The sequence below is a fragment of the Tympanuchus pallidicinctus genome, unplaced genomic scaffold (genome assembly GCF_026119805.1).
Source record: "Tympanuchus pallidicinctus isolate F22 unplaced genomic scaffold, pur_lepc_1.0 scaffold4, whole genome shotgun sequence".
NCBI classification, from domain to species: Eukaryota; Metazoa; Chordata; class Aves; order Galliformes; family Phasianidae; genus Tympanuchus; species Tympanuchus pallidicinctus.
This window is the reverse complement of record NW_026294758.1, coordinates 18,876,645-18,898,941: the sequence shown is the minus strand read 5'-3', so window position 1 is coordinate 18,898,941 and position 22,297 is coordinate 18,876,645. Positions and strand designations below refer to the sequence as shown.

Sequence of the window (22,297 nt, the reverse complement as noted above, 5' to 3'; positions counted from 1 at the left end):
AATAAAGGAAGCTGCACATGTAGATGTCCAGGCAGGTCTTGAATTACTCCAGGAAAGGAGACTCCAAAACCTCCCTAGACAACCTGCTTCTGTGCTCCTTCACCCTCATCATGAAGAAGTTCTTTTGCGTACTGGTGTGGAATTTCCTCTGTTCCAGTGTATGGCCATTTCCCCTTGTCCAGTCCCCACAGACCACTGAAAAGAGATTGGTCAGATCCCTTTGTCTCTCACATTTAACGATACTTACAAACATTAATGCGATCCTCTCTCAGCCTTCATTTCTCAAGGCTGAACAGACACAGGTCACCCAGCCTTCCTTCATAGAGGAGATGCTCCAGGTCCTTTACCATTTTGAGGCCCTCCGTTGGGCTCTTTCCAGGAGATCTCTGTCTTTTTGTACCGGGGAGCCCAGAACTGTGTACAGCACTCCAGGTGAGGCCTTATCAGGGCAGAGCAGTGGGGGAGGATCACCTGCCTTGACTTGCTGGACACACTCCTTTTCATGTATCCCAGGATCCCAACAGCCTTCTTGGCACACTGCTTGCTCATGGCCACCCTGCTGTCCACCAGGATTCTCAGGTCTTTCTCCACATAGCTCCTCTCCAGCAGGTCTGCCCCCACTCTCTCCTGATACATCCTGTTACTCCTTCCCCAGTGCAAGACTGGACAGGTACAATACTTGCTCTTGTTAAACCTCATCTGGTTTCTCACTGCCCAGCTTTCCAGCCTCTCTAGCTCCTGCTAAATGATAGTACAGCCTTCTGTGGCCTACAGGCCACTTCTCCCAGCTTTGTATCGTGGGCATACTTGCTGAGGGTGCACACTATCCTCTCGCCAAGGTCATCAATGAGGATTTTGCACAAGACCAGGTCCAGCACTGAACCCTGCGGAGCACTGCTAGTCACAGGTCTCCAACCAGACTCTGCACCACTGATCATCACCCTCTGAGTTTGGCCAGCCAGCCAGTTCTCAACCCACCTCACTGTCCACTCATCTGTCCCACATTTTCTCTGCTTCAGTATCAGGATGCTGTGGGAGACAGTATCAAAAGCCTTGCTAAAGTCAAGATTGATGACATCCACTGTTTTCCCCCCATCTACCCAGCCACTGATGTCATCAGAGAAGGCTGCAGAGATGGTCGAGCACCATCTCCCCTTGATGAATCCATGCTGACTACTCCTGATAGCCTTCTTCTCTTCCAGCTGCTCAGAGATGGCATCCAGAACAAGCTGTTCCATCACCTTTCCAGGGACAGAGGTGAGACTGACTGGCCTGTAGTTTCCCACATCCTTTTTCTTGCCCTTTTTGAAGACACTGGCTATGCTCCAGTCTTCAGGCACCTCTCCTGTTCTCCAAGACCTGTCAAAGATGACAGAGCGGTCCGGCAGTCACCTCTGCCAGCTCCCTCAGCACACATGGATGCATCCCATTGGGTGCACCCCATCAGGACCCATGGATTTGTGCACACTGATCCCACCTAGATGCTCCTGGATCACTCCCTCCTCAACCAAAGGGAAGCTCTCCATTTCTCAGACTCTCATCCAGGACTCCTGGACGCTGGAGGGAAGAGTCTTTGAAGTGACTACTGAAGCTAAGAAGGTTCAGCATCTCCGCCTTCTCAGCATCCCCTGTTCCCAGGACACCTCCATCATTTAGCAGGAGACCCACATCATCCTAGTATTCCTTTTACCGTTAACATACTCAAGAAAACCCTTCCTATTATCCTTTATCTCCTTTGCCAGCTTCAGCTCCTGGTGAGCTTTAGCCATCCTCATCGCTTCCCTGCAGGCCGTGACAACACTCCTATACTCTTCCCAAGAGGATATGCCCTAATTTGCACATTTCATAAAGTTTCTTTTTCCCTTTGATCTCATCCACAAGCTCCTTGCTCATTCAACACAGGTCTCCTGCCTCCCTTCCCCAGTTTCCTACTCTTAGGGATGTACTGATCCTGAGCTTGGAAGAAGTGCTGTTCAAATGCTGCTCAGCTCTCACAAGCCCCCTTACTTTCAAGCACTCTAGCCCAAGAGATACTTATATTTGTGTACTCAGCTGTTAAAGGCAAGGAATATTTACGGCTAGTAAACATGATACTACTCCTGTGTGATCAGTTACTGCTTTCTGTATTTACTTTTTCCTTTGACTGTTATGTCAGTATTTTTCTCACCCAAGTTCTTTGTTTCTCATGGTATCACCTAAACTGTATCTACAATTAGCCCACAAGGGCTGAAGTTTGTTGTCTTAACAGTAAAGATGACCACATGCAGAAAAAGTTTTCAGGTCTCTGGACCACACGTTGTATCAGGGCTTCTAGTTTGTGGTTACTTTTGTGTTCTTTTTCTGCTGTAAGCTGGCGTGTACATGTAAGCATGGTAACATGACCACCCGGAGTATCAGATCAAGCAGAAATACATAGCAGGCACTACCAGTCTAACAAACTAGCCTCTGTCTGGCCCTGAAACAACAATCCAAGAATTATGTCACATCAGTGTAGAAGCAGGGAGATTAGCACACCCTCCTTCTTTACAGAAACAGGATCATGTAATGCCTTGTTAAGCAATACAAACAGACGTCCTTCACTCCAAAGAGTGCGCTGATTAAAAATTCTGTACTTTTCTGGGTGCATATAAACAAGGACAGTATACGTCCTTCTCTCTTTAGACAGTATACATCATTCTTCCTTTAGACCTGTATATAACTAGAAATTTCATACATATCAGACAAACTTGGAAAAAAAAGGATACTTAAACAAAGGAGTAACTTACCTCAACTGTGGTACATCCCTCGCTGCTGTAAATTTCTAAGTATATAATTTCTAAGTATATCTTAAAGAAGAGGCTGTAACCCAAGCCTTACTACTGAGTTTGAAAAAAATAACTCTCACACCCATTGATTTTTGTAAAGTACAAAGATGTTCGTGCTGACAAACACATTTTACACAGATGTAAGAATTGCAAGAACAGATAAGAAAGGCAATACCTAAAAAACAAGTAAAGAGGTGTTTGTTCATCATTTGTATTTTACTTTCAGGTATCAACTGTGTTACGACAAGGAAGTGTTTAAAAATGCAGAGAAATGTTGTGTTGATGACTTTCTCACCTGCCTCTTATACGTCTCCAGCTGACTGCGTGCTGCATTGGCCTTCCTCAGCTCCTCTTCCAGGCTTACAGTATTTTGCATGTACGCTGTATTCTTTTCTTCTAAGAGTTTCACTTGCCGACGCAAATCACCCAGGTCTTCTAATTTCTTCTTATAAGATTCCACTTGGCTTTCTAACTTGGCTACTTTATCAGAAGAATGCCTGGAGGGAAAGATTTGTATCAAATCTGTATTCTGAAAATGAAGAAAATCAAATGTCCCGAAGCTTCCTTCATGTTTAGAAGTAATGTAAAAGACATCCCAAGGCATCACAAGTAACACAAGGAAGTGATCATATCCTCACACTACCATATATTTTCACTACTAAACTTAATTTCCTTCCACCATCTGTTAATTCAAATAGCTGCTGATGGAAGGTACAATAATACTAAAACTATTATTTGACCACAAGTCTGTACCATCTTGAAGGTCACAGTACACATTTAATGTTTATTCAGTGTGGCCAGCTCCCCAGTGAAGCCACATGTGCAAGCTGCACTAATAGCTGAGTTGGTAGAAATAATGGAGTCTCCGTCCATCCACTGGTACAGATCAATACAATAATCCTGGTATTCCTGAACGTAGAGGAAGTACACTTTAGAACACCAGCTGAAGCAAAAATCAGTTTGCTTTTTTTTTTTAAAGCCTCCTGCTGGCAGACCAACATAATTTCAGGAATGAAGGTGCTTAGTGTGACTCAGAAGTGAAGTAACATTGGGGAGCAAAAAGACCATTATTACTCAGATTACTAACAAAGAGTTTAAATATGGACTACGTGCTGGAAAGATTCAAGGCAAAAGTTTATAAAAAATAGTTGATATGATATGATCATCTTCACTGAATCAGTAGGGAAAAACTGATCATATGGTGGTTTGATAAGGCTGCTTAACAGAAAGAAAACTAAACTATATAGTGAGGAGAGAGTCTGGATTATGGTTGCTACTTGGAAGTTGCCTGAGGGCTATGGTACACACATTAAGAAATGAACAAGTTAAAATATGTTGAAAGCTGAGAAAGAAAATATTACCCCAAAGCAGTACTGCACAAAATCCCAGAAATTAACAGAGTAAAAGCTTATGCATTATGACCCCAATTCCCTTCTGAAGTTCATCAGCAATGGCAACAGTTCTTAAAAACTGTTAGATTTGTATTTTAGAATAGGTCTAAAGTCATTACTGCTAGTTATGAAGCTAAGACAAAGACTATGGCACATCCAAAGTCCAACATCTCCAGTAGTTGAACACCATGTAACAAACTCCTCTGTCTCACAGGATGACAAAATTCAGATAATAGAACCCATAATGAAATTAGAAAAACCTGATGCATGCATCACCAGGAAGACAGTGACCATTCCTTCTCTGCTCCTAACCCCATCCCAGCTTCATTTTACAATTAATTTTACATACTCAGCTGCCTAAGAAATCTGGAGAATTCCATGTTGGTGATCAATTTATGAGACACTGGGGCAAGTAAAATCTTCTTAACTCCTCAATAAGGACAGACTCTGGAGCAAGACTTTGTTGTTGCACCTGTGCTTGTGACACTGAAAGTGTATGGAACTGTGCAGTACCACAGGCTCATAACCAACATGAATGACAGAGAACATAAACATAGATGCTGCTGAAATAAATCCAGTGAATTAGAAGAATCAGTATTGTAATAAGTCACGTTAGCCTTGTGACAGACAATCTGAATAACTGATGGTAGCAAGAAGACAGTGATAATTACATTTCACAGCAAAAAGGGGCTTTTCCACTTTATAAACCCCCAGCACAGTTGGTTATCACAACTATGGGTTCTAAAATCCAGTGGTAAAAACAGCTGTCACATGTTAATATCATACAGAATTATAGAACAGCTTGGGTTGGAAAGGACCTCAAGGATCATGAATCTCCAACCCCCCTGCCACAGGCAAGGCCACCAACCTCCACATTTAATACTAGACCAGGCTGCCCAGGTCCCATCCAACCTGGCCTTGAACACCTCTAGGGACAGGGCATCCACAACCACTCCGGGCAGCCTGTTCCAGCACCTCACCACTCTCACAATAAAGAGCTTCTCTCTGATATCCAACCTAAATTTTCCCTCCTTCAACTTAAAACCATTTCCCCTTCTATTGTCCACCCTTCAAAAGAGTTGACTGCCCTTCTGTTTACAGGTTCCCTTTAGGTACTGGAAAGCTGCAATGAGGTTGCCCTGCAGCCTTCTCTTCTCCAGGCTGAGCAAGCCCAGCTCCCTCAACCTGTCTTTGTAGGAGAGGCGCTCCAGCCCTCTGATTAACTTAGTGGTCCTTCTCTGGACCCTCTCCAATAGCTCTGTCTTTCTTGTACCGGGGGCCTCAGACTTGGATGCAGTATTCCAGGTGGGGCCTCACGAGGGCAGAGCAGAGAGGGACAATCACCTCCCTGTCCCTGCTGGCCATGCCTCTCCCAGTGGAGTCAAGGATACCAATGGCCTTCCAAGGTGCAAGAGCACACTGCTGGCTCTTGTTTAGTTCTTCATCCACTAGGACCCCCAGGTTCTTCTCTTCAGGGCTGCTCTCAAGGACTGCTCCTTCTAGTCTGTATGGATGCCTGGGATTCCTCCGGCCCAAGTCCAAAACCTTGCACTTTGCTGTATTGAACTTCACTAGATTCACCTGGGCCCACCCTTCAAGCCTGTTGACATCCCTCTGAATGGCATCCCTTCCTTCCACCACGTCAACTGCACCACTCAGCTTGGTGTCGTCAGCTGAGAGTGCTCAAACTTGCTGAGAGTGCACTCAATTCCATCATCAATGTCACTGATAAAGATGTTAAGGAGCAACAGTCCCAAGACAGACCCCTGGGGGACACCACATGTTATCAGCCTCCATCTGGACACAGAACCATTGACCACCACCCTTTGTCCGCAGCCTGGATTTCTTATCCACCAAGTGGTTCAGCTGTCAAATCCACATCTCTCCAGTGTGGATGATGAGCCAAAGTGCCACCCAAAGTACAAACACAATACCACAAGAGGTCTATCTCCTTCACAAGAATGAACTCCCATATCATGAAGGGAACAGTAAGTGGAGAACAGTCTGCACTCAGAGATCAGTACGTGACTTGTTACAGCCGTAAGACAGTATAACATCGCTACATTTAATAATATTCATTAAGTGTCTAATCAATAGGTAACATTTGTTGAAGCAAAACTGTGGTGGTCTGTGTACCTCAGTACATCTATCTCATCCTTCAAAGATTGAGCTTCCTCTGCCAACGTAGTAAGCTCTTCTGTCTGTTGTCTCAATTCAGCAATTTCCTTCTCCAGTTCCTCACAGCGTATTCTGTAGTCATCTTTGGCAGCTTCTAATCTGTAGAAATAATGCAAAACAGAAAACAATTCCTTAGCTTGACCCACAGTTATCTTTCTTCACCATTTTCTCTATAAGAATACATCTTTTCTCTAAGATGACATACATAGGAAAGGAAAACAGCACTCTAATGTGCAACATCACATACACACCCAAATGCCAGGCTTATTGGAAAAGGATAGAAGCAAGTGAGTGTTCTGATTATTTTAATTTGATGTCAGTATTTCTATTAGGAACATCACAAGGATGTGATCTCTTAATAGAAAGACAATCTAACTTTTTTGTCACTGTACTTTTTCAGAAATGGATTTTCAAGCAGAAATTTCCAATCTTTTTCATCTTGAGCTGTACAGAGTTAGAATATGATGACTTTATCCCAGGACTTTATTTAGCTGTTCCAGTTCCATACACTTCCAATAGCATTAACCTGATGTACCATTGCCAGATGTACTATGAATAAAATAAGAATAAATAAAAAACACTATGAGGTGTTCTTATTTATTCTTACAGCTTTACTTGTTCTTAAGAATCAAGTAATTAACTACATATTTTGACCAGCACATAAAACAGAATAAAATTTCAGGGGTGAACTACTCATCTACAGTATATATAGGCAAAGCTGCATTAACCTGGCAGTGAACAGGGGGTATAACTAAGAGAAATTTTATTAAAACATTTGAAAGAGTAGAAACAGAAAACAAGTTGCAGCATAAAATACTATCCTAATTACGATCCAAAATTAAAATGAAGACAATCCAAAACAAGTACAAGCCAAAAAAGTACTTTGTCAATTAAAGGAATTCAGTAGGAAACCGAAGCAAGTTAACTGTAGCAAGAATAGGGGATAAATACGATCAGTAGGCCAGCTAAGCCAAATACAACAAAGGCTGGAATTTTGATAGTCCCAAACTGTCGAAGGACACAGAGTTAAGTTTGAAATAACAACACCAGACCACACTTCACATCAGTTAAGCTGTACATACATCTTGTTTGGTTGGGTAGAGCTGGAGAAAGAACACAGACATAAGATAGCAAATACTAACAAAGAAGCAAGAGGAGGTAAAGAACTGAAAGACAGGCTTCAGGTAAAAAAGATTTACAAAGCCCTCCAAAACCTGAAACTAGAGTAACTGGTAATGCAGATATTGAATAAGGGGAGAAAAATCTGTTTAATACAAATAGGAAACAGTCAAAAGGCTCAGGTACTTCACTTCAGTGAATCACTTCAGAGAACAGATATGACTCAGCAGTGTTAAAGGGTTTACACTAACGAGATACCACAGTACTATACCTTCACAGGGTAGACATACAGAAACAAGAAAACACACATAGGCTGCTACAAAAGAGAAATGTTAATTATTTTTCAGTGTACTGGAGAGAGATGATGCATCCGAACACTCGGAAAAAAGTCTTTGCAGGACAAGTGGAAAACACCAAAATAGACAAAAAAGGAAAGTTACTTGACAATTGGCAAAAGTATTTGAAAAACTCAATAGGGCAGGAAAACAAAAAAAAAAAGGAGAGAAATATTACAGTTTCAGTCACAAAGGAGAGGGAAAGTATAGCAATAAGTATGAAAAGACAACAGTGAAGTAGACTGCCTTTCCTCAGCATTATAGGCTTAGAGAGGCTGAAAGCAACAGCTGAAAGGATCGGGAAGGACAAATAAGGAAAAACTATTTTTCCACCCAGTGAAGAAATGCAAATGAGGAGTTGAGCTCAATACCTCAAAATCTCCATCTCTCAGATATGACATATTTTGTTTTCAGACCTAACAGAAGGACATACTTTGTTGCATAATACTACCACCCACAGTAAACGTTCAGCTAGGAATTTCTATGCCAACATAATAGAATCAGAATGATTTATACAAAGGAAAGCATGCTACCTTTCATCACCACTGATTCCCAAATACTGATGAAATGATTGCTCCCAAACAGTGTAAAACAGTGTAAACGGGGACAGGCAGACAGTATTTCATTATTGTACATAACTTTTGATAGTACAATGTATGAAAAGGTACATCTTAAAATCTTGAATATCATCAAAAACTTCACAACTGTCATAGTAGCACCAACTCCAATAATTCAGCCAGTGAAAACACAAACATATAGTTATGTCTGTTGTCAGCTACAAACAAGTTACAGGTAATTTCCATACCTGAATGTTTCCTCTTGGAGTTGTTCTAGTTGTGTTTGCAGTTGCAAATGCCTACGACCAGCAGGGCTGTTGGGATCTTCAATAGAGTCAGACTGATTTAAACGTTCCATCAAAATCTGGTTCTCAGCAAGCAAGCAGCTCTTCTCCTCCTGAAGGGCTGCAACCTGTTTTAATAGTTATGCAAACAGAATAATGGAGCAATCCAACTCTACAGATAAATATATATATTTTTGCATACATTATGAAGTAGTAACACAATCTAAAAAAATAAACATCCAGGTTTCACAAATCTCATTTTATAAGATCACAGTGCAACATTAATAGATATTCAATTGGTATGTAATGTAACTAGCACATGCCAGCATTAACAGCATTATCTGCCATTCAGAAATGTAATTCCTAACTGTAGTTCATGAATCCAGTATATCCAAGTCTGCACACTTTACAAACAAGTAAAACTAGCACTTCAGAATAACTTTTAAAACTGCCTTCCAAAGGAAACAATGTTTATCAATTCCATAATGGATATCCAAGGAAAGCCTGTATCCTTCCAAAAACTTTTTTGACCAGCAACTAACTGCTAACAACTGCAATTACTTGAACCTGGAAGACAATCTTAAAGATGACATGGTTTCCAACAGCTCTGTGAAAAAAAGCAGCAGTACAGAAGGAAAGAGCTGCAAACAGAAGCTGAAGCATGAGTTTGTATTTAATTAAACATTGTAAGATCAGCATGTTGAGGAAGAAGGCTAAAGAAGAAATATAAACCTCAACAGAAGGAAATGTTTCAGTATGAGCTTGCATTATTAAATACACCAGCATTAACCACCGAATACAACTCAAGGAATACAACTTCATTAATTCTAAGAGTTACTGAACAGCATGGCAAAAGGCTGAATTATACCCCAAAGGTTTCACTGACAGTGCCTTCCAGGGCTCCCACTTAACCCCTTTCATGTCTTCCAAGCACAATTTACAGGAAGGCTCAATTTAAGCCTACACTCAGCTGGCAGACAAGTGTAAATTGTGTCCACAATTTAAAAGGCAAATCACAGAATCAATCTGTGAAAAGATCTCTACCATCACCTAGTCCAACTGTATACCTACCACCAATACTGCCCATAAAATCACATCCCTAAATACTACATCTACCCTTCCCTTTAACACCTCCAAAGGAAGGTGACTCCACCATGTCACTGGACAGCCTGTTCCAATGTCTCACTACTCTTTCTGAGAAGAAATGTTTCCTAATATCCAGCCTGAACCTCACCTGGAGCAACTTGATGCCATTCCCTCTTTTTCTATCACTAATTACATGGGAGAAGAGGCTGACCTCCACCTTATCAGCTGGATTTAACTCCATTCACCATCACTCTCTCTGAGCCCAGCCCTTTAGCCAGCTGTTGACCCAGCAGAGATGGTGCATGTCCAAGCCATAAGTGCTGAAGTCTGGGTAGACTAGAGTACATTCACAGCCTCTCCCTCATATACCAAGCGGGTGACTCAGTCACAAAAGGAGATTAGGTTGGTCAGTGAGAGTCTGCCTTTTATGAACCCAGTGCTACAGTTGCACTACCTCTACTACCTCGAGGAGTTCTGCTTCAGGTGTTGAGCCACACAGCTCAATTCCTTTCTACTGTAATTGAAAAAAAAAAAAAAAAAAAAAAAAAAAAGAAAGTTTTGATGGTATTAATCATTTAATAATGGCAAATACTGTATCAAAATGAGGGAAAGTGAATTTCATTCTGTTCACACAAGTAAAGCAAAGTAATAAAAGTGCAAAAACATTATCATGCAATTTTCTTTTCCCTTTTAAAAATTCCTAGGACTACTTGTCTTAAGAAGTTTAAAAATTAACACATTTTTATCTCCATTATTATTAAAGAGGCACAATACAGAAAACTCACCTGCATATCTAACTCATGACATCTTTGGGCAATTTCTTCTTTTGTTGACAGTGCTTCATTCAATTCTTCTGTAGTTTTCTTCAGCTACCATAAGCAACAAAAATTTTTAGTTTCATAACTCTCTGTAAAGTGAGTAGAAAAATTCTGAACTACATCACTATAAAATTATTTTAACTTAAGGTAACATGTTACATTTTTTGAAGGTAAGGCAAACTTGTTCTTATAAAGGAACAAAGAAGCAGATGTGAACACTATTTAATTTGCACGACAGAAGTAACTTACTTAAGAGAGCATTACAATAATCACATTTAGTCTAGGAATAGCATCTGAAAACCCTAAGGAACTTTTCAACTCTGTACATGAAAAAACTGTCAATACCACTTTTCTTTACGGATACAAAGAGTGGATAATTTCAGTTTTTAAACCTACTTTTTAAAATACACAAAGGGTTGGAAGGTGGAATACAGGCAACAGACAACTAGGGTAAAATCTCTTTAGTCACTTGGAAGCCCGCTTAATAAGAATACAATTAACATGGTGATGAAGAATCCAAATATCTTCTGAAAAAAAGGCACTGAACCTTACAAGCAGTGCAAAATTTTCACATATTCCTCTTTACGAATTTCATTTCCAAAGTTGCATAATCATCTAAGTTTGTACATGAACACTGATAACATGAAAGGCAGCTACAAGAAAACTAGCCTGATTTGTTTATTTATATGAAAATACAGGTATCTATTACTAAAAATGATGCATTTTAGATTAGCTTTCTATTTCTTTTTTTTCCAAACATGAACATCGTATTTTACTTCTTCAAGTTTATTTGTACTGGAACTGAAATTTTCTCTGCAAAATAAGAATATTTGATTTATAAAGCAAGATAATTCAAAATACTGAAGCTTAATTTTCCACTCCTTATGTTAATTTCCCACAAAGGCCTTTCACGATTAGATAAAGACAAGCTTCTTAATAAGTCAAGGCACTGGGCACTGATGCTCTAAGATTGAAAGAGAAAAAAAATCTAATCTTAGATACCTGTCGATCAAGGTCAACGTAAGCATCATCTCCAACAGAGACAGGAGACTCTTTACTCATCAACTGCAATTAGATTACAGTGGATTAGAAAAAGCAAATATTTACTTTTAAGCCAAGCTTTAGTAAAATAATAAGATGATTTTCACTTCTGTGAGCTTCATTCTGACAACTGAAGTTTTCTACTTTGTTTTTATATATGTCATCCAGAAATAATTACTGAAATTCTCAGTAGAATTTAAAGATATATAAAATAAATATTACATCATGTCCTTTTTCCTATATTAAAGCACATTTTCATCTACAGTGTAATCTATGGTGTGCTTTGCATAACACTAGCATGCATCTGCAGAACATTTTCTGAAGTGGCACTGGAATGACTGTAGCTATTAACATATTCTCCGCCAGTGGTTTTCATTTTTTGATCATTTGGAAGCTCATATGAATTTATTTAGTTAACTAAATTTAGGGCTAAGTCTAACTCAACCAATCATGCAAATCAGTGAGAAAGTTCCTGTGTTTTGAAGTTTTACACAATTTGCAATATATAAACTATTTAAAATATATAAAAATTATATAAAATATATTTTAAAAAATTATATATATATATAAATATATAAATATATAATTTCTAAAAATACTATTCTTGAGAACAAGAAATAAAATCGCTTTTATGATGACAAATGGGAGGAGGGAAGTCTTCTAAATTAAGTGATATGTATTAGTGAAAGAAAAAAAACAACCCGATAATAAAGGAAGGTTTCTTTCTAGCCCCTCAAGATCTTTACAAGTAGTTAGAAGTCAATTCAAATGTAACACAAACTATAGCCCTAGGACCTTCTCCCACACAAGTGCAGAAAATATGTTAGGGTTATTATTATTATCACTGAAATTGTGATCAGCTCTCTATGACCTGCATTGTAATTAACAAGGAAGCACTGCAGAAACAAAATTTCTGCAGACACGCATGATATGTTTTACTACTTCTAAGCACCATTCAAAGAAGTCACAAAAGAAAGAAGCCAAATTCAACTGAAATCAGGACAAGAGTCCTTTCCCGCCATATTCTCAGGGCCTCCTGCCCAGCTAGCTGCTCCTGCCAGAGAAAGAGCTTCCTTTATTCCTTTACTCCTGCCAGAAACCCGAGCTTTTGCATTAGTCTCCATTGGCAAAGTTCCTCTGGTACACAGCACAGAGCTTGTGTTTTCTCTGCATCCTTTCTGTTTGTACCACCATGTGCAAGTGCAAATCTCCGTTTGACATTTATGCTACTCAAGTATTTATACACTTACATTTCTCTCCATTTCTCCATCTCCCTACTTGGGATTTAGATGCATGCTATATGTTTAAATTCATCAGATAACCATGACCATGTTTGTTGCTAGTTGCTTAATTCTTTCCCTTTTGTCGATGCATTTACAGTGATAATCTACCCTGACATGAAACTCTCCACAAAATTCAGATTCTCTAGAATTGAAATTAGAAAGTCCCTAGCCTCAGAGTTCTCCTGAAAAATGAAGACACACCTTCTTCAATATCACAGAGGCTCTCTTCTTAGTGATGTAATATATAGTTTAATTACATCATCTATCTAGCAACTGTCTAAATGGCTTTTTAGATGACTAATAGGAATGTCAAGACTAACCAAATGCTCTTTACCTTGTTCCAGATCCAACACCACTGTTCACACATTCCCTCCATATCCCAGACAATGTCAGTACTATACTTTAAGCCTTTAAATTCTTTCCAGCTGGCAGCTGCCAAGCTGTGCACCACTTGTAAGGGACAGTAGTATGCCCCAACATTCAACATGTAATTTCTGACCACAGTGCAACTTCCTTCTCAGAATTTCAGTTTAATGAGCTCTTCCCAGAACAAACACAGGAGCAATGCAATAGCCTGTACAACTTACTAGAGGTTACCCTACTATTTCTGCTTTCTGTAGATTACTGTCAAAGAAGCAAGCTGCAGCCAGTAAACATAATGCCTTTATTCTTCAGTGGGTTTTGCCATTTATCTTATGACTTCCTATACTTGAGAGATATTAGCAGAAAAAAAAAAAATCACAGTATGTCTGAGGTTGGCATGGGTTCCATCTGCTCCAATCCCTGCTCAAGCTGAAGTGCTTTACAGTGAAAAAGAACAGTCTACTTAAGTCCTTGGCAGAGCAATTAATATTTCTTTCTTACCCCCCCTCCCACCTAGTTTAAATGCTATTAAATAATAAAATGCTATTTTTTCCATTTAAGCCCAGTATTTTTTTTTCCCATGAGAAAAAAAAGGATGGCAGATTTTTTTTCAAAACTGTTTTCATACTAAGATCATTTATGAAAACCACCGAAGTATCAAGAGGCATTTATACATAAAAATGAATTACATAATACATAAGTAAAGCATAGAGAAGTCTTTTTAGATACCTAATATAGAAGAAAGAGCAACTGCTTGTCAAGTACTTTGAAATGTTTGGATTTGATAACATATCAACTTTTCAGCTATGCATATATAGCTGCTCTCCCAGGCACCTCACTTTGGTTTCTCCTACACACTGCCTAGTCCAAGTCATTTAGATTATCAAAGCTGTTGTAAAGAAATGGAAAAACTCCTTAAATACAATGAAGTATCACTCCTCCAAAGTCAAAGGCTGCAGAAGCAGCCCTGTAAGGTCTCCTTAGATCTAAACTCTTGTTTTCGAGGATGCTTTCTGACCTCCTTGGTAAAGCACCCTCCTCTGGTAAAGATCCACCTCACTTGCTTCTGAATACCTTACATTCTAACCATCTTATTTTTTGGAAGACAACATTAAAATCACTCAGATCTACACTAGTCCAGAATAGTAAGTTCTGATCTTGATTCAATGGATTTCAAATGTGTTCAAGAGGAACAGATCCTCATGTGATTACTCCCCACTTCTGGTTGCTATATCTAAGAAAGGCCACAAATGCCATACAGGTTCAATTCCTACTCATCAAATGGCAAAACTATTGACTGCTTCAGATCCAGCTATTTTATCACATTAAGTTGATATCCAGGAGATTTTTCAGAGAAGGAGTGAGGATGAAGGAGTATTTTCTATTTTAAGGCAGCGCAGGATGAAGTGATGCTGAAAGCCATGTTTAATGAAAGATGATATGAGAAAATCCACCAAAACGTTACCTCGCAGTTTAGGTGGAAATAAAAAAAAAACAACCTGCAAAATTCAAGCAAACTAGTTGCCTGCTCTTGGCAGCACTGACCAGAAGATGATTTTGCAACAGGATTCTTTTGACAGTATTTCAGAAACACTGTCTGCAATACTATAAATATATCTAGGATTGTGTGCAATATATATAAATATATACACATATATACACACTATATATATGTGAGTTCACAAACAGCCAACTAGAAGACTACAATGACACAGCATTGGTTGAAGTAATAATTGCGGGTGGAGTTCCCTTAGGCCAAGTGAGCATTCTTCCTTTCTTTAAGCAATAAAGAAAAGTCAAATAGCTCAAGAGTTCAATGTGGAATGTAGTTTCTCTCATTCATGCTCAAGATGAAATGTTATTACCAAGATTCCTGCTTCTCTGAGTTGCCTTCCAAGCAGTAAACCTGCATGCACGAAGACTGATAGGCACTTCAGACACACAAGAAGTCATTCAAGAGCTTCATGGCAACAGTGGTCATACTCTGGTTTACTTTACTTCTCTGATTTGCCTAATGCAATTCACCAGTGACAGCTAACTATGAAATCCTTCACCATGTACAGCACCTCTTCAGCTTGATAAGAACCACTGCAGTCTCAGAAACAAAGTTTCCAACAGCACTTTTACAAGATATACAAGTTACAAGACTACAGAACATTTGCCAGAATGTAAAAAGGTGCCTCACAAATACCTCCATTAACCTATCCACCATACTACATCTGACAAAAGAATACTTTGCTAAACACTTATCTTCCTTTTCTTGTCCAGTAAAGAAAACATTAACAGTTCATGGAGTTCTTCAACTACAAGTAGAAATTTTTTAAAAAATTTACAGTACTGGCTTCTCATATAAAATCTAGCGCACTTCAGGAGACATGGGGTAGGAAAAATAAAGGAAAGAGAATCCAGGATCAAAAATATCTAGAAGTTTCAATCTTCTAGATTTAAAGAAAAGTGGGACATTCAAGCAGAGTTCCATGACATAAAGCATACTTCAATAGCTTTTTCATGAAAAATTGAGAAGATATTTTTCAAAGTAAAATGGCAAAATCTGCACTTGTTACATTTACTTAGAACTTTTTTTTTTTGTCTTTTGTTTTTTTGTTTTTTTTTTAATGAAAAAGTATACTTTTCTAATATACTGAAAAGCTGAACTTTTACACACTGTAGAAACTCCAGCATACCTCTTGAATTGCTGCCATGACCATATGTTGAACCGATTCTTCCATCATCATTATGGTCTGTATGTACTCTGAAAAAAAAAAAAAAAAGAGCATTCTGGAATGTTATATACAAAACATGAGGTTGGAAGTTGCATTCCCCCTACAAAATGACTAGATGCCAGAGATTACACTGAAATGCATAAACGCTGTTCAAGTGTTGCCACAAAAAATTAAATAAGATTTTATCAGGAAATCTGATCAGACAAGCCCAGGCTATGCATCAATGAAATAAACTATGTAATTATCATCCACATTATTCCTTCTTGTATTTCACATGATTCAGGCTATAAAAGTACCTAATGTGAAAAGAGACTGTCCTTTTCTGCAGATTAAGATTAGTGTCCTTTCCACATCCTTATTTCAAGTCATTTTCATTTCCATTCTTAGTTTGTGTTTTTATTTGTTATATCACAAATAAAGTCCTCCCACCCCCCCCCCCCCCCCCTTTTTCCTCCCTTCCCTGTAAGTTCACATGAGCTACATGATAAGTACTTCTGCAAGATGTGGCAGTGGCAGTATGACATCTGATGTTTAGACCAAGTCAAGAGATTTATGACTTGCCCAGTATGATACTGCTTCAAATCAGACATGATTGAGGAGCCCTGGAATGTATCCAGGGAAGGGCAACAAAACTGGTGAGGGGTCTGGAGCACCAGTCTTATGTGGAGTGGCTGAGGGAGCTGGGATTGACCTCTTCTCCCAGGCAACAAACAGGACCCGAGAAAATGGCAGCAAATTGTAACAGAGGAGATTTAGATTAGACATAAGGGAAAATCTTTTCGTCTCAGAGAGTGGTCAGGCACTGGAATGGCTGTCGGGGAGGTGGTGGAGTCACCGTCCCTGGCAGTGCTCAAGAGGCGTCTGGATGAGGAGCTGCGAGATAGGGCTTAGTGCTTGTGGTAGCAGCGGTAATGAGAAGACACTTGGACTAGATGATCTTGTAGGTTGTTTCCAACCTTGTGATTCTATGATTCTATGATGATCTACACACAATGCATTCTTCAATTCAATTCTTTTTCTTCAAAAGCATTCTCTAATGATCTGCTGAAGTGGGAGATACTGGCGATAAGTATCTCAAGGTGATCGATTACATAATGCCAAACCTCATACAAAATACATATAACTAGACTGCTCAGATATTTTTTATACTATGTTTCTAATGTTCAGACTGACAGAGCAAAAGAATTCAGTAATAAAACATCTCACTCAAGTGTGCCAGATAATCACTAAAAGGAAGAAAGAGAATCCTACATAAGACAGAGAGGACAGGCAGCCTAATACAACAGAGTTATTTATGTATTTGTTGAAGAAAATTAATCTACTTTAATTAATAAGAAAGCCAGATTGTCTCTTCATCAAAAGAACAATAAAAACAATTTCAGATTAGAGCGTAAAGTGATTTAGACACCTCAGAAAACTGAAACAGATAAATCAGTTCAGAAAGCTAAGATGCACCACCATACAAAAAGACAAAAGGGTCTGAAAGCCCACCTGCCATTTTGGCAGAAAGGAAACTGCAATGGCTTAAATCACAAAGAGGCAAATTTTTCTGCAACTTTGATGTAAATACTTAAACATAATTTTATTTATCCACCTATTTTATACACGTTTCCATGCTTCTCATTTTAAATGTTAGGAATAAACTGCAGTTTTTTGTTATCTTACACTGGCTTAAATTAAGTGCAATTTAGGGTAGTTAGACAACAAATACATAATGCACCAAAGCACATGGCAAGTTTAGAGCAAGAAACTTGAGTCAAGAACTGCTGCCTGCACAGTCCACCACATCCTCTGCAGCACCTGCAGTAAAGTGAATGGGTTCCCATTTTAACTGTGCAGGTGAGATAGACAGCTGGTAACATAAGAGACAAGAGAATCAAAATTGTCTTTCAGAGATGGACCAAGAATTTGCGGTTCTTGGCTCAACAAATCAAACTTGAAAATGTGTATGTGGTCCACAGTTTGAGAATGCAAAGCCAGCGAAACTCAGAACAGAGGTTATCTGAAAGACAAAATAACGTTATCTTTGACAATATTAATTTGTCTCTAATGGCAGCCTAAGGAACATCATTTTCCCCTAAGTGATTACACAATGAGCTGGTTTTTCACTCAGTGTCTGGAAGCAAACATTTTCAAACCTTAGTACCTTGCTTCTGTTCACAATTCACAGCGCATCCCAGAATAAGCTGAAGCATTCTTCCAAGCTCTGCAGCATCAGCATGCTCTCCAATTAAGTTAACATCAGGAAGGGTGAAGTCATTTATCTGTTGCCCTAGAATCTGTATAAAGACCCAGTACACGTCTGTATCAATAGACATACATACGCATAAACTTTAACATACAAAGATGATTCAGAATCAACAGGAAGTGCTCACTTTTCACTTCAGTGTAGTCTTCAATCTACCCTTAAAACAAACTACATTGAGTAATGCCAGCTTATATAACAGATCTTTGAGTATTAAACCATCTGTAATCTTTGGTACTACCAATATTTGGCAGAACACAAACCTGTGCCAACTAATATTAAACTACTCATTATAAACTTTGTAAGATTTGTTTATTCTGGATAAGAAAGTAACAAAAGCAATCTCAAACGATGATCCACCATTACATTTAGCTTTTTAGCTAGCATGAAACGCTTCACACTAGTCTCATATTTCATCCCACTGGAAAGCTGAAATTAAAACGTTTCACTTATGCAAAATGTATCTAGCAGTGATGGATGACAAATATGAGACTATAAAACACTTGATCACTCAGTCCCACGCTTCCAGTAAATTCAACCATATTTAGCAAGTCCTAGAGCTGAAAAAGCTGGTCTAATGGGAAAGAATTTGAGGTAGCAGTATAACATATAATTAAACAACCCACACACAGAAATACAAAAAAACCCATCCTGAAAAACATAAGAAAGAAAACATGTGACTTATAATTAATGTAATTTGATTTATAATTAAGAAGGATTTACATTAATGATTGTCAGTAGAAGGAATTAAATAATTCTGCTGGATTTCAAAGAGCTTTCAGGGAGCTGAAAATATGAATATGAAATGTGGAATCAAATGTATCTCTGACACATTAATTGCAGATAAAAAGAAACTGTCATTTCTTAAGCAGAGAGAAATAAAGAAACAATGGAGGGGATCAGTCTCTTGTTTGCTGAATACTCGTTCAGACTTTAACACTCAAGGAAAAAGAAAAAACAAAAAACAACAGAAAAGCAGGTACAGGTATGTATTTAAAAAAAAAATCCTAATACATTTATATGAAGAATACAAAGAAATCAAGCCACTAAGAAGTTTGCCAGGGCTATGCCTTATACATTTGCTGTGACTATGTTTGTTCTTGTTTTGTTTGTTTTTTTCTGGTCTTCTTTTTAATTTTTCTTATTGATTTTTTAAAAATTATTATTCTTAACAGCTTTGTCAAAGCATGAGCACCAGCACAACTAAAAGCTCTGCATACTGGAAAGAATGCATGAATTATATCCAAATACTTTCTTTAGGTCATTCTAGTGAGAACACAAGAATTCTATGAACACATCAAACACAAAAATATTACCACTGTATTTAGACTGCAATAACATAGTAAAACACAATATTATTTGAATGATTTAAGTCTGGTATGTGTTTACGTGTTCATACGTATTTCCTGAATTTCTTTCAAATGCAGTGCCAAATTTAACAATAATATAACTGCTTTATGCTTAATGACAATATAATTGCTGTTGAGAAATGGTGCAGGGACAAAGCATATCAGCAAAAACCATAACAAAGCATGGGAACTGAGCATAAAAATAGAGAATTCTGCAATAAACATGAGATAAATTATACAGCAATAACAATGAAATAACAACCAAATCTCAAATAAATATCTTAAGAGGGGAAAATGCTCCTTCCTCCACTTACTCAAAAAAAAGTATGAAAGACTTCTACAAAGAGAATGAAAGTTTCCATATGAGAGCAGTAGAGCCCTGCAGCAAAATTACTGGGGCACCACAAAGCATGCAAGTCATAAACAAGTACCTTTGGCTTCTTGCTCTTCCATGCCATATGTGACAAAGACAGCAATGCATGATTGCTATAGAAAGACTGCCCTGCTTGCTGTGGTATTATTTTTTTTTATTTATTCTAAAAATGTACATATTGTGTTTTCAAATCTTTTCACTACATCAGGCAAAATTCATATATATTCACATTCACATGTACGCTGTGGAGAAGGTGCCTGATAGGAGGAGGAAATCAGGTTAATGAAAATATAAAGGATTTGTTGTAAAATCCAGATTGTGTCCACTGTCACTACTAACATTGCATCAGGAGAAGAAAAGCAAACAAAAAATCTAGTCAAACCTACTTTAAGAACTTAATCTAAATCAGGTCAAAAGTTAGTGACCTATTGAAGCAATAAAGTTTTCAAGAACTTAATCATCCTGTCTTCCCATCACCCAAAAAGAAACTGACATCACTTTGACACAGTAATATTAAGTTTCTGTAACAAAGAACTTCTTTCTTTCCTCCTAAAATGATCTGCTGTGAGGACTTTGCTTTCTGAGATCTGCACTGTCTGGCATGGACCCATGCTGTAGCAGATTTTGAAGAAAAGTGGCTCACAAGAGACCACATGGTGTGAGAGGCATACCAGGCTGAAGCAGATGAAAAGCATGAGGAGGAAGAGGCATGTGAGAGGGCAGAGCATCATGGACTGACCACAACTCCACTTCCTGTGCCTCTATGCGGGTTAGGGCAGGGGAACATACAACTGAGATGGAAGTAGAGCCTAGGAAGCCAGGAGACAGGAGGAAAATGCTTTTGGTTTCCTCTTCATTCTCACTGCTCTACATCGTTATTAATTGGTAATAAATCACATTAATTTTAGCCAAGCTGAGCCTGTTTGACTGTGATGGTAATTGCTGAGCGATTTCCTTCTCCTTATCTCAAACTATTAGCTTTTTTCATGGTATTTTCTCCCCTTGCTCTTCTGGGCAGGGGGAGTAATAAGAGCAGCTTGGTGGGCACCTCGCAGCCAGCCAAGGTCAGCTTATCACACAACCAATTTTTCATAATTAATTTAGAGCCTGAATATGAACTTATCAGCCTAAGTTCTCTCTCTCAAAATCTGTTAATTTTTAAAGACTTAGTTTTTTAACTAATACCTTCCTTACCAAAGTATTCACAAGTAGCTAACAGTGGGTTTTTCCTTATTTTTGGATGTATAAATTAAGGATTTTACATAGTCGTCTGTATCTGTACTGAACAATTTGCTTCAAAATATCACTGAAGCAAAAAGTAAAATTTAACTGAAGATTCACCACTGAAAAATATTTTATTGTTTCTTCTCTGGAGCAATTCATTCTGATTTTGCTAACAGAGAACACAATGGGCTGACTCCACTATCTCAGGATTAAGATATTTCATTAACAACTGTAATGCAAGCTGATGCTAGAAATGTTTTTTCCTTTCTCTCCTCAAGGAAAAAAAAAAAAAAAGCAAGAGGTAGTCTCTAACTGTAACAGAGGTAATATCAGAACTACTTTTTAAGACCAGCATTGGAAGAGTCAAAGACATCTACTGTTTTATGACAAGACTTCCAAGTAAGATTGCTCTGAAAGCTCTTAAAGTGACAAATAAAGCAGGCTTACACCTCAGGAGAGGCAATGACACATAATGTACATCAAACATGTTGAAAGATAAAGTCAGAACTCAATGCATCCATAATATAGTTTACATTAACCAAACATGTAACAGAAATAACACAAAAATTACACTGAACTGTTCTTACCTCATGGTTGTAATCCAATATCCCTTTTAAAATTTTCTTCAGGTTGCTTACCTATTTGTCAAGAAGAAGAGAATGTAGTAAGTGCAAACAATAAATCACAGAGACAGAATCATAAAAGAGGCAATCACAGAACAATCATGCAAAAGAATTGTACAATCATCTCTTTGCATTATAAAATTCTGTTTAAACATCTTCAGATAGAATTAAGGAAATTACACAGTATTCCCTTGTGATCAGATTGCCATCTGATCACAAATCTTTATGAATATATAGAACATATTTAAGTTTATGAAAAGTAACAGTCTTAGACAGTCTTTAGATTAGATTCTGAAGCATGAATCTTCCTTTGAATACTTGATTGTCTTAGTATACTTTTGTTTTTGTGTAAATTGAAAAAAATTCTCTTTCTTTTCTTAAAGTACTCCTGTACTGCAGAGGTAAACCTCTCCTTCCAAACCAGTATCAGTTACTGCTCAATACCATCCTTTGTTTAAAACATACGTAAGCCTAATTTATTAGTGTTCTCATTAATTATTC

The 22,297-nt window shown here is 38.2% G+C and overlaps 1 protein-coding gene across 6 annotated transcripts in view; it reads right to left on the bottom strand.

The window, feature by feature from the left end:
• The window catches only part of HOOK3 (hook microtubule tethering protein 3), an 81,271-nt gene that overhangs the window by 32,696 nt on the left and 26,278 nt on the right, over positions 1-22,297 (bottom strand). For all 6 annotated transcript variants that reach the window (XM_052700373.1, XM_052700371.1, XM_052700369.1 and 3 more), the window contains exons 4-11: positions 21,761-21,811; positions 18,129-18,261; positions 15,944-16,011; positions 11,575-11,637; positions 10,540-10,623; positions 8,633-8,796; positions 6,332-6,472; positions 3,100-3,301 (exon numbers count right to left, since the gene is read on the bottom strand). In XM_052700373.1, the coding sequence (XP_052556333.1) occupies positions 3,100-3,301; positions 6,332-6,472; positions 8,633-8,796; positions 10,540-10,623; positions 11,575-11,637; positions 15,944-16,011; positions 18,129-18,261; positions 21,761-21,811 (906 nt within the window). The remainder of the gene's footprint in view (positions 1-3,099; positions 3,302-6,331; positions 6,473-8,632; positions 8,797-10,539; positions 10,624-11,574; positions 11,638-15,943; positions 16,012-18,128; positions 18,262-21,760; positions 21,812-22,297) is intronic.